The 18,768-nt window shown below is 37.9% G+C and overlaps 2 protein-coding genes across 2 annotated transcripts in view; one reads left to right on the forward strand and one right to left on the reverse strand.

The window, feature by feature from the left end:
• Positions 1-2,150: 2,150 nt before the first annotated feature.
• Positions 2,151-8,589, reverse strand: LOC126825592 (kelch-like protein 24). Its single transcript, XM_050555264.2, has 2 exons — positions 8,248-8,589; positions 2,151-6,690 (listed from the first exon to the last, which is right to left on the reverse strand). The coding sequence occupies exons 1-2, from the start codon at positions 8,328-8,330 to the stop codon at positions 4,749-4,751; spliced, it is 2,025 nt and encodes a 674-aa protein (XP_050411221.1). The 5' UTR covers positions 8,331-8,589; the 3' UTR covers positions 2,151-4,748.
• Positions 8,590-8,762: 173 nt separating this feature from the next.
• LOC126827725 (Na(+)/H(+) exchanger protein 7) overlaps positions 8,763-18,768 on the forward strand; it is a 30,980-nt gene continuing 20,974 nt past the window's right edge. Inside the window, exon 1 of the mRNA XM_056102473.1 lies at positions 8,763-8,926. The gene's annotated coding sequence lies outside the window, so the exon portion shown is untranslated. The remainder of the gene's footprint in view (positions 8,927-18,768) is intronic.

Genomic DNA, 18,768 nt, shown 5'->3' on the forward strand with positions numbered 1-18,768 from the left:
AGTACCTGTTAAAACTTCAGGTGCATTTGGTTGATGTTCTTTATATTGGCCATCCGATGGAAAATCCAGTTCTCCTCCTGAAACAACAGGTGCAATAGCAGGGTCGGGTAGAATGTCACCTACCGTGGGTTTGTTTGGTAACTGAACTGGTTCATATAAATATGGTAGTTGGTCGGGTTCAACCAGTGCTTGAACTTCTGCTGGTTCTCCTAGATGGGCAGATTGGGGTGGTTGTTCAACTACTGACTGGTCTGTGGGAATACTGGACTGTGTGGTGGCGTCATCTGTTGCATCAGGCGAGGTAACTACTGGAACTATTTCTTCTAAATCTGATTGTGCAACACGACACGTCTCCAACTCGTCCTGTATACGGATAATTTCAAATCCTAACACATGAAACAACTGAAAAATATTAAATACACGAGACCCTGGCTTTTCGGTATCGTCGCTTTGCAACACAGGCGATTTGGTCGGTTCTGGAGTGGTCTCGGCCTTGGCATGTACATGGCAAAGAGTCAACACAATGCAAAATAATACTGCTCCCTTGATAGACAACATATTCATCATAACAGCCTGTTCTCAAAACTGATCAGATTTCAATCTGGAAATACAATTTATACCAAGAATTATCTTCTCATCTATTTTATTATTAATAATGATTGACACGTTTTATATTAAAAGCTGGCCTTTATGTATAACGCAAGTGTTGTTCTTAGGTCTGTTTCACCGGGGCTTCCACCAGGTGGAGGCCATTTTTAAAATTAAAAGTGGGTAAAAATGTTATGCAATAGCTGTAACTATAGTCTGACCATACATCTTACAACCAAAAAACCTAAAGTTCCTCTAGTTTCTGGGAGCCCCTGTGGCTAAGTGGGTAATAAGCTGGCTCGCTACATCTGGAGGTCGCGTACGTGTTCGATCCCTGCATTGGCCGAGAAAGTTCTTGGGATTTTCCGACGTGGTTTTCCCTTGTCAATGTTGCAGGACTGAGGGCCTGATAAGGTCAGCTGTCTAGTCGTTCGGATGGGACAAAAAAACCGAGGTCCCGTGTATACATTGGCGTGCGCGTAAAAGATCCCTTGGCAGTTGGAATTCGATATGAGAGTAGACCGGGCAGAATTTCCCTCATAGCATACTGTTTAACGTGTGCCCATCTTCATTAGCCCAGTCGGAGCAGAACAGTAGGACGTTAAACCCTATTTCATTTCCTCTAGTTTTTGAATTTTAATTTAAGTAGTTATTCAGGTATGGATTTGAATGGGCACCTTATTTGTTCTTCAGGGAGACACTGCCTGTCCTCGTATAAAACTGTTAAAAAGTATTACAGATGTTTGTAAATATTATTCACCGATATGTACTGTATCTTTACTGCTTACAACTGGGGAATTGTTAAAGACGTATCGTATATAATTTTCATTATTGGTATTTTCAAAGCACATTAGCCGCTGTTTGGGTACACTAGTGGTGTAAATGGGCGTTGAATACGCAATCATCGCTGCTCACATTCGACAAAAGACTTGGTTTAATATGTTTAGCCAACAGCCAATCGGATTAAAACACAGATCCTGTTTCGTTTCGTTTTTTTATAGTTCAAAATTTCGTTTTACTTGTCGTCACTACACTAGGATCTGGAAGAGTTGTTATATAAGCCGCGTTCTGGTTAATGTGAGGGATTAGCCAATGAAGCGGTCTGTTACGGCGAGTTCTTGGCGTCCTGTACACGGAACTGTGAGTAAACTACTAGAAACGTCAACGCTGATTGATTAATCAACGTCTGATTATTCAGATTGGCCAACAGCTTTAATTTATGGCAGTCAAACGAGAATATTTTTGTGACCGCTCGCTCCCTCTCTTCAGGGACCTATTTTGTTGCGTGTTTGCGTGCATAGCAAGGAGCTCTTATGGATACGCCTATGATTTATATCTAGTAAAATATCTACATAGTCGATCTAGATGGACCTGATTATATTGTGATTAACAGCTGATTCTTTCAGATATGAATTTAATATGACTCAGTTTGATGGACAGTATAAGAGATGTCGTTTTACATGTTACAGTTATAGCGGTATCATCTATTGTAATCAGGTTCATATACAACTCATTTCCCAGCGTTGGTATACACACCTTTAATAACTATGACAACATAAAAATACTGAAACATATTTAATTAAAATGGCGTGCTGCTCATAGCAACGTATTTGAAAACAATACAGATGTATCATTCTTGTACACCTAAAACAATTAAAACAATATAAAACGATTATTAATAAATTAATTAAATAATGGAGCTAATTGGCAACATAGATTGGGCTTACATATACCAGCATTAATGCAAAACAGAGTTGGGGATCGACCATTACTGCACCGGTAACGTTTATCCTTCAGTATCCGAGTCACGGATTATGTTTGGACAATAGAGACTTTTGGCGAGCGTAAATTCCTAGTCCGTATCCGTATCGATTATGCGTGTGACGTCATCAATGTGTGTGTATTTCTCATATGGGATTCCCCACATGGATACGGCAGAACGCATCGAATAACTTTCATACGGAAAATGTCCGTATAACATCGTCGTCTTTTCGGTTTTTAGCACTTTTAGACGCTGAAATGTTGTGCCATAGCGTTTTTATGAATCTATGTGTATCCTACAACAAGGTGTATATTTGATGTGATTTTAACGATGACAAAGATTGTCTGTCTACATGCTGGTTGATCTACGTGCTAAATTTAGGGAGGTGGGACATTGCAAATCTGTAAATGATGGGATTCCATGGTATATAGGATTATAAACTTTCTGAAACCAAAAATTGCTGTCGAGTCGAAATCTGCCAAAACTCTGAAAATACATTGACGCAAAGTATCACACATCCATATCATGACGATACGGATACGTGATACGGATGGGGAAATTTCCACTTGCCAGAAATCTCTATTGTCTAGGTTATAGCTTATCAATTTGAACTAGAATGTGCACCAGAATATTTCAAATTAATTGTTTTGAACTTTAATTCAAATTGAAGAGCGCATTAATTTGTTTGTCGGACAACGTCTTCCTCGGATCTATACAAGACAAATAAATATATAAATGGAATTCAACAAAAAAAGACGCTATAATTTTAACAAATAAAGAATGAAAACTATAAATGAGGAGATAACAATTAAACATATATTATTATAAATGGTATTAAACATACATTATGGAGGAGCTAAATCTGTCAATTGTAGTTCTTTCTTAAGGCCTGAAATGTTATCTTAATTATTAATTAGACATTAATTAACTTATCAAGACCATAATCAACTACCGATATCGTCGCTAGCCTGTGATATCTACTGGATTAGAATCTGACCTGCTGCTCAACGCTCACTGATGATTAAATGTAAAAAAAAATGGATAATCGTGACTATGTTTTTTTTATCGTCCCGACTTTAGTAATGATGATCGAGGCTAGGACTAAAATTCAATCGCTAAATTCTGAGTTCAGAGTGGAGCAATTTGACTGATATTTTTAGCAAGTTCCCTTTGCATCATCTAGTTTTTAACTATTATAGTGAGAACGGTCAGCTCTTTATCTAATCTCCCATAATGTATTTTTAATAAAGAATGAAAACTATAAAATGGCTAGGTTATAATTATAACAAATCTTAACTATCAAAATGAACTACCAATAATTAAAAGAAAGCTTGAATTTGCTAAACTAAATCTACTACGGTCTGACTTCCAAACACATCTAGTTGTGCGTTTTAACATCGAATGTAGAATGAGTTAAAGGGCATATTTATTTAGTCCAATGTTGGAGACAAATTCGACTGTAATAACCAACTGTATATGTGGACATAGAGAGAGAGAGAGAGAGAGAGAGAGAGAGAGAAATGGGGTTTAACGTCCACTCGACACAAACTAGGTCATTTCGGGACTAACATATGGTTTAATTTTATTTCAATAATTCGCTTGCGCATAGGGGTCTTTAGCAGTGGGAGGAAACGGGAGGACCCGGAGAAAACCCACGAGGTTGGACAGGCGACCATACTCCTTGTCACGTACAACCGGGGATTCGAAACCACGCCAGTCGACTCAATGACAGACTTTATGATACAGCGCGCGCACGCTAACCATTCAGCCATCCAACCCCCCCCTGTGGACATAGAATTCTAGGTTCTACTGTTAATGAGCTACCCTAATTAATGAATACATTAGTGGTGACATCAATACCATTTGACTTTGCAACACAGTCTCCCATTGTCTAAATAAATAGGTCAACTTTATTTATTTTGTCTATCGAAATTCATTGTTTAATGTTAATGGTGTTTCTACTCGTTCCTAAAGGAGAGAGAGAAATGGGGTTTAACGTCCACTCAACACAAAATATGTCATTTCGGGACTATCATTCCTAACGACACTTCCTGGATGTGGTACCGCCACGGATGCAATATTTAATTTTGTGTCTCTCATTGTTATCTATTTTTAGAATATAGTGAGCTAATATTCATATAAACATAATATTCATCATGTGGAAACGTCTATATCCAATTCAAGCCCTGGACATTAGTTACAAAGACTTCTAAGAATATGGTAAATGACTTTAATTCGTCGTAGTCAACTGACACAATTTAGGTTGTGGCGATCGAGGTAAGTCAGACTGTAGCTTGAGTCTACCAGCAGAAGAGCAATCGGTTCTAAGAAATGATTAAAAACTGTATTCCTTTTTTTAATTATGCTATTGTTCTCCAACTCCAGCGAATCAAATTGATCATACTCGTTTAACAACTCTCTTCGGCTTCATATCTGCTTTTGGTGATACTGGTATATTCAAAGCAACGAAATCGGGTTCCCCGATGCTCATGCCGTGTTGCAATAAGTGCTCTGTTGCCAAAACAACAGAGTGGGCTTGTAGACCATCCATCGGAATATAAAGATTCGCCCTTGAGACTAACCTTTTGTTTTGGATGCAGAGATTTTCAATCTTTTCCGACCGCACGCCTGCTCCGATTCCCCCAACGACGGTAATACTATCACCGTCTATCGTCAATCCAAATCTCTCTCTATTAAAAGTTTGCAACTTGAAGCAAGTCTCGAAAGTATCACCGCCGGTGTGCACTGAAACGTTGCCAGTTCCAGATACAAGCAGTACCTTGTCTGGTTGCAACTGAACTGATTTGAGACAACGTTCAACAATGGGCATGGTAAAAATAATGCAACAGGTTTTGGTTGATATATCAAAGCAGTTAATATTTGTGGTGGGACCGTTCTCATCAAATCCACCATATGTAAATATTCTTGAATCGACTGAACCCACCGCAAATAATTCAATCGGTTGAGCAAGCTCGCCAACAATACCCCACGCTTCGGAGCCTGGATGATACCTTTCAATCTCTGCTACAAGCTTATTAGTCGTTTTTCGTTTGAAACTTCGACCACCAAGGATGTAGATGCATTTATCAACGGCTATCATTGAGTGTCCCTCTCTCCCATGATTTAAATTCGGAAGCGAGTGCCAATCATTTTCCTGTGGATTGTACCAGACGGCTTGATCAAGTGCTCTCGAACCACCAGCGAGATATATATTATTATCCAAAAAGCAGGATGCAAAGTCTTCTCCAATATGATGAGGCACTGATTGAAGACTGTACCAGCATTCCGTCACCTCATCCCAACACGAGACATTCCTTAAGATGTCATCTTCGGTTATATTTCCGCCTATTACCAACAAAACTCGTCGATATCTTCCTTGACTGCGTAAAGTAGTTTGCTTCATCATGACATTATCCTTCTCGGTTGGTATCAGGTGACACATGAGTGCGTCATCCACTTTTTGTTTGATTATTGGGTTGTCTTTAATAAGGTCATTGTGCAAGAGTCGCTTATAAAGGAATTCGCCACTTACTTCCGGTAAACAAATGTATTTAAATAACATCATCAAGGACCCGGATCTGTTTTCAGGATCAGATTCCACCCAAGTCATAATCGCGTCTGACAATACATCTTCACTGCTGAACTTTAAGTCTCGGTCTTGAAGAAGGCTGACTAGAACGTCTTGTTCGAGACGGACCAGATCAGTATCGGTCATTACTTTTTCAAACTGTGCCAATGCCATATTTCGTGCCTTTTTAGCGAGATCTCGACAGTTGTGTCTTTCACAAAGTTTCCAAATATCCAAACAATTGTTTGTGCCGAGATTTGACGCCATGAACTTGATGCACCCTTCCTCGAGGTTCCTCATCTGCAGAAGAATTGATGCTTCCAGGACTTCCTCTACAGTGTCCATGTTAAAAATATCAAAACCACAATACAAAAAATCTAAGATACTCTTAAAACACATGGAACTGATTGAGTTCAAAGTAATGCTGTTACTGTTGGCTTCCTTCATTCCTGATTCAAACATGGTCCTGAAATAATTTGACACAGCCGATAAAACAACGCGATGGCAATGAAAGACCTTCCGGTCGACCTTCACATCAAGATCGCACATCTGATTATTAATGTAGAGATCAGCTAGACCGTGTTGAAGACACAGGGCCGTGTTGGTTTGGTACTTCCCTTTGGTTTCTAACATTGTATTTGTCTCATTTCCTGATTCAGAGGAACTATCGTATACGCTGCTTGAATCTGAATCTGAAGTGACATCAGATGCAGCGGATTTTGGAATAGGCAAAGACGGCATTGCTTCCTCGATTGCTTCGTCCATTTCTAATCTGAAAGTGGAAAAATGGAGAAAATAATATACTTATACAGAGAGAAAGAAATGGGGTTTAACGTCCTCTCGGTACAAACTAGGTAATTTCGAGACTAACATATGGTTCAATTTTATTTCAATAATTCGCTTGCGCGTAGGGGTCTTTAGCAGTGGAAGGAAACCACGATGTTGGACAGGCGACCTTACTCCTTGTCACGTACAACCGGGGAATCGAAACCACGCCAGTTGACTCAATGACAGACCTTATGATACAGCGCGCATGCGCTAGCCACTCGACCATACTTATACAGTAGGGCCATGCAAAACTTAAGAAAATTAGTGGTAACCCCGATGTGTCTTCCATGTAAATGACTCAACTTATTAACGAGCAACGACAATCCAAAGTTAATGTGAAATAGTTGGTAAGGAGGGCCTGACAATGACAGCTGTCTAGACGTTTGTATGGGACCAAAAACCGAGGTCTCGTGTCTACAGATTGGCATTCACATAAAAATCCCTGGACAGTTGCATGGAATTTGATATAAGAGTAGGCCGTAGTGACGCTGTCTGGGCAAAATTTCCCTCATAGCACACTGTATGGCGTATGCCCGTCTTCAGGTCGGAGCAGAACAGTAGGACGTTAAACCCCATTTCATTTCATTTCATTTCCTTTATCTAGCATTGTCCACATTTTAATCCAGTCTGTTTTGTGTTTGTCTCTGTTGAGCGCAGATTACCCTCCTCGGACAGATTACCCCCGCGCATGTGCAAATCTCAGTCTAATTTCCGATGAGTAATCTGCGCGCGCGAATTGAACTTTGTCCGGACTAAAATGGATTACCGCGATGATAATCCGCCTAATCTTACTCGGTATTCACTATGGATCAGCGCGTTAGTATTAGTCATTTTAATGATTACATTTTAATGAATTTTGTGACCGTCAGTTAATTACTGTCACTGACAGTACAAGTACGAGCAAATCGATACGGAAAGAAAAGTATGACCGCATATGTTGACTACCTGAAAAGAAGAAGTTAGAAATATCATGTCCTGTGGTGTCTCGGGTTTCTAAATACACTTCCTACTTATAGTATGGGGATTTCCCTTTGACCAACTCACTTGGTAGAGGTACGACGGTGTTTAATGTTTCTGATAGATATTTTCACTTTTAACATGAACCTATGTATTTTATGTTTAGTATTCTTATAAATATATATATGTATATTGCTATTTATTTTTTGTCATGTTACTTATGTCATGTATATGAATTGTATGCGGCCTGAAATGGGTGTTATGATACAATAAAATCTTATCTTATCTTATCTTATCTAGCCCACAATTTTAAGTAGCCGACATTTTATAATTTATGAGGCGACTCGTAAAACTACTTTGAGCCCCGAAAAAATGATATGCGACCCTCACAAAAATGTTTTACTTTGTAAGTGCTCGTCAACATTGGTGACCGTGAGAGTAGGCCTAGTGTCAGTGACAGCATCCGTCTGACGTACCAACCCTTTCTTTCTAAAATTCGGAACACACGAACGGGCACAGTCATATACTTATCAATATATTTTACCCGGTAAATTCCGAATCTTCGTCAAAACTAATATCTTCCTGCTTGACATCATGTTCTTGTAGCATTCTTCTACATTCAGCCATTTTCTGTCTTCTTTGTGGAGAGGAAGAAATTTACTTTCAGTTTCTCTGAAGTTAGTCTCGATTTCAAAGACTGGATGGTTTCACGGGAATTTAACCAACGAACTTTTTGATCGAGAACAATAGGGGAATTCCCAAAATAGTTGTCACAACAAATATTGCGTCATAAATTTTCATAAAAGATATTAATCAAGCTAATATCATGATGGTGCGCCCGTTTATTGTTCAAGTAAACCAAATATATCTTCTTATATAGTCCTCATAAGGACTAAACAAACACAAATTGGCAATCTCAAATGTGTTTCATTTTTAGATGTCAGCTTGGGGAGTTTCAGCAGAGTTATGTCTCTTTTGGAGGGCGCTGCTAACATCGGGGATTCCCACCGCGTCACTCAGGAAATCGGGAAATCCTCACGAGTCACATACCAACCCAAATATGCCCGAGTGGATAATAATAAAAGGATATTATTGAAGGCTGCTTCTGTGGACTGGCTATTCATTTCAGCAGTATATTGTTGATTTGTATAGCAGATAAATATAAGCAAGCTATATACGCCGCAGTCTGGATGTGGCACAGAATTAGGAGCATATACGATTAGGTAAATAAACGTGTTTTTGAATGATTTAATTAAAATATTTACTAGTTACCAGTATAAAAACTGCACACACTTGACTAATGCCTAAAGCACATTTTATATATTATCAACGTTGCACATCAGATAAAAGTGCGATTAATTTTACCATTATTAACCAGGCATTTGATTTCGACAGTAGCAGTTTATGGGGGCATGTAAAATGATGTACCGGTATCGGTAATGAACAGCACATGCAGGCTATAATATTTTATAGGTGCCGGTATTTCATAAAATATATGCACAATGACAGGAAAACTCCTCAAATTGCAACAAAACATATAACCACTGCCCTAGACAAAGTAAGATTTGTTGCTTGAGCTTTCTTTTTACTCACTATGAATGCAGCAACTAAGTAAAAGTTTTGTTGAGAGCCTCTCAATATATTACATGTATATGTCAAGCAAATTATATTAATGAAAATACGGTAATAATTATACAGAATGTTTATTCAAAAACAATTAACAACATATTGACTAATACTCATGAATAATCCAGTATTATTACATATCAAAATGAAATTAATTCTAAATGTATAAAAACATTCAGAAGTGTAGTTTAATGGTTGAGTGCATCACATTAAGTGATATATTGATATTGCACGTGTGCGTTAGGACGAGGGCAATATCTATATATATATATATATATATATATATATACACAAAAATAAAGAAGTTTTTGAAAAAAGAACTACATTATTTGTCGATTACTAGCACTTTCGCTTATTTTATTAAGCTCTTCAGATAATCAACATTTAGGTAATACAATAATGATTATGATGTCATAGTGTCATAGTAACACAGAGGGAACATAACTTTAATATCATATACAATGAAATTACTACAATTTTGCATTTAAAGCTGGCCGATATTTGTCAATAAAATATGCCTCTTTGGCTTCTAATAAATCATTATTATTGCTATTAAGCTTGTACATCGGAAACACGCTAAAAACGCTAAACGCTAAAACGCTATATATATACTACACAATGTCTTAAGCTCGAGATCATTAAACAATTTAAAGTACAGACACTATATATCCAGCATGTGCATGTATATGAAATACATCACGTGGGTCCAATATTTCAATTAGTATAAATAATGTATGCTTGGCACATTGCCAGACCATTATCAAATAATGGTAAGCCAACATCAAAGGCTGACGTCACATCTGTATTTTAAATACAATTATTTGCTAGATACATGTAGCATTGAGAGGACCCCTGAGCAGCGAAACGTCCCTTTAATTAGAATTTTTCAAGTATTCTGTTTATTATGCTCAATACAGATCTATATTTTGTTTCTTTTTTTTTTAATACTTTCGATGGTATCTACATGAAGATCTGACCAGTTGTAGCGGGAGAATGCATCAGGGGTTATAAAATTGGCTTTGACCATATGATGTCAGGCATTTGATTAAGCAATCAATGTTGATGTTTTTAGTAGGATATCCACAGTTCCGTGCATCGCACGGCAAGAACTCGCTGTAACAGACTGTTTCATTGGCCAATCCCTCACATCAACCAGAATGCGGGTTACACATGTATAAGAACCCTTCCAGCTCCTAGTGTAGTAAAGACAAGTAAAACGAAATTTTGAACTATAGATAACGAAACGAAATAGAATCTGTGTTTTAACCAGATTGATTCACCCCATAGGACAAAATACATATGTAACAACAGGGCCTAAAGTTTCAGAACCTTTCCTTGTCAACATCTGTCACAAAAGGTGAGAGATCCGATAACAAGAGAATTGAGTATTATTATACAATATAAGATACATATTTGACTTATTTAGTCAGCATGCCATGGCAACTAGCTGGTATTATTGAATTTGAATTTATAAACTGTGATCCAGATATACATGCTATCTGTCAGCGATAGGGTGTCCTACTGACAACATTTAGAATTTTAACAAATACTTGCAACCTGTATGATCAAACTTATGTGAACCCTTATTGCAATGTAGGTGTCGATTATTCCCAGAGTTATTGATCCTGTCATTAAAAAATATGTGCATGGCTCAAAGAGTTTTGTAATTTTTCAAAACTTGATGGGATGTTCTCTCTAGAAACTGGTCCTGGGATGATTTAGCTTATGGTGTGTGTGTGTGTGTGTCTTTCTTTGCATAGCAACTTACACATATATCGAAAATAGAATCAGTTTATAGCTGAATTATATTTTAATATATACTATTCAAAAAAAGTAGGGGATATTTGATTTTTAAGTGTTATTAAAGTCACCTAATGAAACTGACGAAGAAACAAATGACAAAATGAAATGAAGTTCACATTCGTCAATTTATTCCAAATGATCGTTAGACTAAGTAAGGCACAGACTGACCATTATAAGGGTAAAATGATACCCGGGGTCAAACAGCAAAGTTACCACAGCATCACAACCAAGTCAGTAACGGGTAAATCCTCCTCTGTTTGCCAAACAAGCATTGATCCGACGTGGCATACTCCTAATGAGACGTCTAAGGTCATTTTGGTCCAGATTGTCCCATTCCTGTTGCAACGCAGCAGCAAGTTCTTGGACATTGGCAGGACGTTGTTGACGTTGACGTAACCTCTGTCCAAGCATGTCCCAGACATGCTCGATGGGGGAGAGGTCGGGACTCAGTGCTGGCCAAGGTAATGTGGTGATGTTCTGTTGTTGGAGGTAACCTGTAACGATCCTGGCCCTGTGACATCTTGCGTTGTCATCCTGGAAGATGAAACGGCGGCCATGACGTCGTGCGAACGGCACAACATTGACTGCCAAGATGTTGTCCAGGTAGTACTGGCCTGTAACACGCCCTGCAACAACATGTAAAGCCGTTCTTCCAGCAACAGTGATGCCTCCCCACACCATAACAGAACCACCCCCAAATCGATCATGTCTGATGACGTTAACGTCTTGGAAGCGCTCGTTTCGACGACGCCACACCCTCCTACGTCTGTCCAAAAAATCAACAGTGAACCTTGACTCATCTGAAAACATCACATTGCTCCAGCGTCGATTATCCCAGTGTTGACGATCCCTACACCAACGACGTCTTGCCTGAATGTGATGATCTCTCAAACAAGGGATCACGTGAGGACGTCGGGCGCGAAGGTGACCGCTATGCAGTCGATTCCGAATCGTCTGGCCACTCACTCTCACACCAGTGTCTGTTTGAAGACGAGCGCTGATCTGATTTGCTGTGATGACACGATTTCTCAAGGCCAAGGTACGGATAAATCGATCCGGGGCTTGAGTTGTCGCCCTTGGTCGACCTGAGCATGGTCTGTCCTGTACAGATTGTGTATCACGGTATCTGGACCATAGCCTGCTTATGACAGACTGAGAAACATTCATCGTCCGCGCCACAACCGCCTGTGTTGTGCCGATCTGTAGCATGCCAAGGGCACGTAACCTTTCATTTTGGGTAAGCCGACGCATATCAAAATTTGTTTTCTGGTCACTAAAACAATTAAACTGATGTTTCCACCCTGGAATTCAATGCCACAATGACTGTAACATTCAAAGTCAGAGTCGTGCAAATCTTGGGTTGGACCCCCATGATGATCCCAAGCATCACCTGCATTCCATGCGGTACTTATTGGTGCGTATGGGCGTCACATGTAACTGGAAATGTTTCTTCTGTTAGGTTCTATAGTGACTTTTTTCGTAGTCATTTGCATATTTTAGTATTATGCCCCCAAAATCAAATATCCCCTACTTTTTTTGAATAGTATATATTACAAATTGACTATACAACCAAATTGTCTTTGTATATTTAAAATACATGTAGAATCAATTTATAGCTGAATTAAGTTTTAATATTTATTACAAATTGACTATTCATGTATACAACCAATAAATTGTCTTTCTAGATTTTTAATTTCTTGTGATCAGGATATGTTATAGAGTAATAAACACTGACTACTGTTGAACAGGAAGTTATTGAATTGTTCTATTGTTGGTAGGTATAATAAACATCCTGCATTCTCTGCCCTATATGGACCCAGGGATTTAGGAATTAGTAGGAATTTGTGTAATCTTTTAAGTGGCATTAAGCAATCGGGGAACACAGTTTTTATGAGATACAATCACTATTTTTTTTTTCATGGTGCTTGATAACAATAAGAGGATACTTGACGAAACATCATGCTTTTAGAATAAAATCTAGTGATTGTTTCCCATAAAAACTGTGTTCTTTTAGGAATTAGTGCTGTAGAAATTTACTGATTAGTAGAAAAATAAATTCTGTTATGACTTGATTCCATAAATACAGTCAATCAGACATGTTTAAATTAGATTGCATGCGAAATTTAAAACAAACATGTCAGTTTATTACCGACACATGACCCATGGGGTTCAGTGAGAAAGGTGCTCACTCGCTAACCAGGAGGTGTGGGGTTCTATCCATTTGGGGGGTTTGGGGGATGGCCGAATGGTTAGCGTGTGCGCTGTATCATAAGGTCTGTCATTGAGTCAACTGGCGTGGTTTCGTTTCCCCAGTTGTACGTGACAAGGAGTAGGTTCTGTCCTGGTGTTGGTTCTAGAAAGTCCCCCCGGATTTTCCAGCGTGGTAACCGTGGTTCCCCATGGCAGTAGTGAAGGACAGAGGGACTGTCAAGGATGGGATGATAAACCAAGGTTTATCATGGTGTTCATGTAAAAAAAAACCATGACACTTGGAATTGGATAGCTACTGGGTAAAATTTCTCTCATAGCATATTGGGTAGCATATGGATGTCTTTATTAGCCCAGTTGGTGCAGAAAAGTAAGACTTTAAACCCTATTTTATTCCTTCATTCTATGGTTGATACACATTTTAACCTATCAGATGTCGGTTTCAGAAGATTCAGACTAGTGTTCTTGGTGTTTAAACATACATTATGTAAGAGCTAAATCTGTCTATTGCAGGTCTTTCTTTAGACCTGAAATGTTATATAAACTATTAATTAGACATTAATTAACATGAAAAAACCTTAATCAACTCTCGATGGCATCTTATGTGTCAGCTTTTCACTGGATTTTAATCCGATTTGCTGCTCAATGCTCATTGATGATTTAATCCAAAAATGGATAATCGAGACTATGTTTTTTATTGTTCGACATTAATAATGATGATCGAGGCTAGGCCTAAAATTCAAACGCTAATATCTTGGTTCAGAGTGTAGTAATTTGACTGACATTTTATGCATATTCCCTCTACATTATCTATTTTTAACTATTATAGTGCGACCTGTCAACTTGTTATCTAATCTTCCATAATGGCCCTTTAACAAAATCGTGTTAAAATCACCCTATATTTAGCTTTAGATAATTAGGTGAATCTAAAGTTAAAGATACATTATGTAAGATTTAGATAAAGATCTAGCCATTCTTGCTATAATAGTTCGAAAGTAGATGATGTAAAATGAATAATTTGAAAATTTCATTCAAATTACTCTATTGCAAGCAAAGATATTAGCCTTTGAAGGTTTGACAGACGTGTGCAATAATTTCAACCACCGTACTGGTTGATCGAAGCTAAGTCTTGGTGCTCCATATTTGATTAAATCAAAGTATCGCTGAACCATTCTAATCTATTTAATATCGGAGAAATCTGATGCCATCGAGTGTTGATTAAGGCCTGGATCAATTAATTAATGTCTAATTAATACTTTAGAAAACATTTCAGGCCTAAAGAAAGACCTGCAATAGGCAGATTTAGCTCTTGCATAATGCATGTTTAATTTTAAAATGATATTATTCAAAATTGATTAATTTTACATGTATTCTGTTGGTATGAGTCATAATGCCTCTTGATTGAAGTACAATGTAGATGATACAGGACAAGTTAAACATCCTGTATAATGACAAGTGAATATTATGAAGGATTGCAGGTCACTATAGTTCAGAATGTGGGATGCACATTAATTATCTCAACATTTGTTTTTCTATTCCAAGGGGGGTTGGGTGGCTGAATGGTTCGGGCATGTGTGTTATATCATAAGGTCTGTCATTGAGTCAACTGACGTAGTTTCGATTTCCCGGTTGTACGTGACAAGGAGTAGGGTCGCCTGTCCAACATCATGGGTTTCTCCAGGTCCTCCGGTTTCCTTCTACTGCTAAAGTCCCCTACGCCGAGCAAATTATTGAAATAAAATTGAACTATATGTTAGTCCCAAAATGACCTACATGTAGTTTGTGTGGAGTGGACATTAAACCCTCTCTCTCTCTCTCTCTCTCTCTCTCTCTCTCTCTCTCTCTCTCTCTTTTATTCAAAATCATTGATTTGACTAATTCTTCATTTCCATCAACTTTCATTTATGTTCACAGTTTTCAAGCAAAACAGCTAACCTTTGTCCTTATGCTCCAATTAACAGTCCCATCAAGTTTAGATCAACTATTGTATTGGCGAATTTTAGTGTTTTAGATATTATCGGGAAGATATTTCAGTGATTTGCCATCAGTGGTTTGCCATCATTGGTATGACAGGATGAACAATACAATAAACTATAACACATACTTATGGAAGAACAATTACTGATTTATTTGGGCAACGTTTCGAAGAGTATTCTCTCAACGTTTTCAAGCAAGTACAGTAACAAGTGTGTAGAGCAATTATATATAGACAAGCAATAACAACAATTCAGAAACCATGCATGACAACAACAAGATCAAAGGATTAAAAAACAACATGATCAAAGGCAATATACATATGACGGATTATAGGGGTAAATAATTTTAATTGGACAACCAATCATGACAAATGAGAAACCATACATGATGTGATTGGCTAGGTGAGGGTACATCAAGGGAATAATAAAGGACTGATAATAGGGGTAAACATACCATTAAACCAAACAAAAGGGAAGCCATACATGTTACGAAAACATCAGAGGAGTAGTGAGCTACATAGGGATTAAATGGTTAAGCCATATTTAAATGAATTACAAAATATTAGTATTAAAATGCACACAACATAGCACAACTAATGATAGTCCAACATTCTTCCTTCCGACAGACTCACAGATACATTTATTCCTAGGATAAGTACAAGAGACACTTAACTGTTTACAAAGGATAATTACATAAATGACCATAAATAAGTGGTAAATTATAATATTGGAAAGCCACACCACAGTCCTATCCACAGGCTTCTAAGTAATTATGTCCTGCACACTCCTTCCCATTTGACACACATACTTATTAAAATTAGTTCTACAAATGGATAACGAGAATAAACAAGTAATACACATGATACGCGAACTGAGTAACTTAAGCACGTATGGAAGTCTAAGCATGTACACATTAGTTAAGAATTAGTTCATCATAGGCTCTTGGGAGAAATATTCCTGTGTCGCAATTGAGGTCTGGTTTGGATCTCCTGATGTGTATTGCTTCCATGATTTTCCGCGTCTTTTCGTTGTGTTGGTTGAGGCCTAGGGTCTTAGACGACTGGATTTTGTGGCCTGGATTGGACTGGAGGTGCTGGGCAACTGCTGATTCTGCTGTGGGGGACCTTGAGTTATGCTGGGCGAGTCTTTTAGGTAGGGGTTGTCGAGTTTCACCAATGTATGTCATATCACATGAGCACATAACTTCATAGACACATCCTTTAGGTGGCAGTGGAATGGTGGGTTGCAGTTTACCATTCGCTTTCAGGTGGTCTTTAAGCGTGCGTCCTTTGGAAAAAATGACTTGGATGCCTGTCGTTGCGAGTAGCCTTCGGATGTGGTACGATAACGTTCCTTGAAACGGGATGGTTATCCGTATGGGTGGTTTATCTGGCTTGGGCTGTTCAGCAACGGTTTTCTTTTTTGTTTCTTTTATGGTATTCTTGACTAACTGGGGCGGATATCCGTTCAAATTAGAGAGTATGCTTTCTATATGATGAACAATACCTGCAAATTTAAAAGGAATCTATCATTAACCTGGGTCTAGAAAGATACCAGTCAATAACCAATCTGATTAGAATACAGATCTATATTTCATTTTGTTTTTTTATACTTTCGATGGCCTACACTACATGAAGATCTGAACATTTGTACTGGGAGTTCGCATCTGGGGTCATACGAGCGGCTTTAGACCCTATGACGTCAGACATTGATTAATCAATCAGCGTTGACGTTTCTAGGGGCTTACCCACCGTTCCATGCAGAATTCGTCAAGAACTCGCCATAACAGACCGTTTCATTGACTAATTCCTCACATCAACTAGAACGCATGTTATATAACAACTTTTCCAGATCCTAGTGTAGTGAAGACAAGTAAAACGAAGTTTTGAACTATAAAAACAAAACGAAATAGGATCTGTGTTTTAATGAGACTGTAAATAAACATTTTACAAGAATTTCTAATTATTACTTGTACACGTAGGATATTTCCTTTCACGACTTGGCTGAATCTTGGAGATTGATGCTATGCTCCAGATTTAACATTTGTATACTGCGTGATGTAATACAATATCATTTGGGATCTAAATTTTATTATTGTATTTTGAATTCATATTTTAAATTATATTTTTCATTTGTAACTCATTTTGGACATGTGACAGATTAATTGTAAAATGTAATCTGCATCAGGTGTGTGAGGGTTATTTCATAGTATTATGTAAGATAGGTTTAGGTAACAAGCATTAAAACATATTGTCTAGAGATAAGCTGTCTGAATCTTAATAATTACTTTTCATTGTTCTGATTACTAATGGTATTAACTATGGCGTGCCTTAACCGATATAAAAAGCCTAGTTTACAAGCAGGCAAGAAGTACAGAGGAGGGACAAGAGAGATCCGTAGAGGCTGAGAGGTCTCCTGGACCTCGGGAGAGGGTCTGCCCTCGACACCGGGCAGAGGGGTCCTGTGAGGCCGAGGAGAAGCAGCTATAGCTAGACGATACGATACCCAACCAAATGATGTTCATATGTACCTGTAAATATGTTAACCAGTATTAAAATATCTTTTTAATAAATAAGAGTTATGTATTCTATCACAGTGAGTCGTACATATATCTTGCATGTCATCCACATGTTTTGTTATTCAATAGTTAGTATTCAGTCAGGGGCCTGTTTCATGAAATTTTAACCAAGATAAAATCCAAATTTTAGTAATTTGATTGGATAATATTGGATAAAGTATCTACTAAAATTTGGATTTTATCTTTAGTTAAGATTTCGAGAAACAGGGCCCTGAACAATATTGATTATTAAGTTTCATTTGCTTGGCCAAAACTGCAAACTTTGATTTTTTAAGCATACATTATGCAAGAGCTACATGTAAATCTGTCTATTGCAAGTCTTTATTTAGGCTTCAGATGTTATAGAAATTATTAATTAGACCTTTATTTATATGACAAGCTCAAAATCAACTCTGTAGACCCTCGGATGGCGTGGATACAACTTGGATTTAAACAGTCGTCCATTTAAAATTATATCAAGAAATGGCCGACCAAGCTAACGTTTACCGTTAGTCACTGACCTGACTACCGGAAAGTGGTGATGAAAGGCCTAGCAAGCGAGGGTACCATAGCTATTGAGAATGTTACTTGATAATCGGGAATATGTGGGTCGAGTTATCGTCTGTCAATCAAACGATCGGCAATTCTCGTAGCTGGTACCGGTACGGACACATTTGATGCCTATTTCTAGTGCAAACTTCCACCAGTGACAACTCCGTTCAGAATAAAAGTAATTTGACTGAAATTTTCAATATTTTCTTTTTTTTATCATTTATTTTTGAATTATTATAGAAAGAATGACCAACTCTTTATCAAATATACTTTATGCAAGAGCTAAATCTGCCCAGCCATATTTTGATTTAAGCTAAAAATGGAGGAGCGAGACTTAGCTTCG

Source organism: Patella vulgata, chromosome 1 (genome assembly GCF_932274485.2).
Source record: "Patella vulgata chromosome 1, xgPatVulg1.2, whole genome shotgun sequence".
Taxonomy (NCBI): domain Eukaryota; kingdom Metazoa; phylum Mollusca; class Gastropoda; family Patellidae; genus Patella; species Patella vulgata.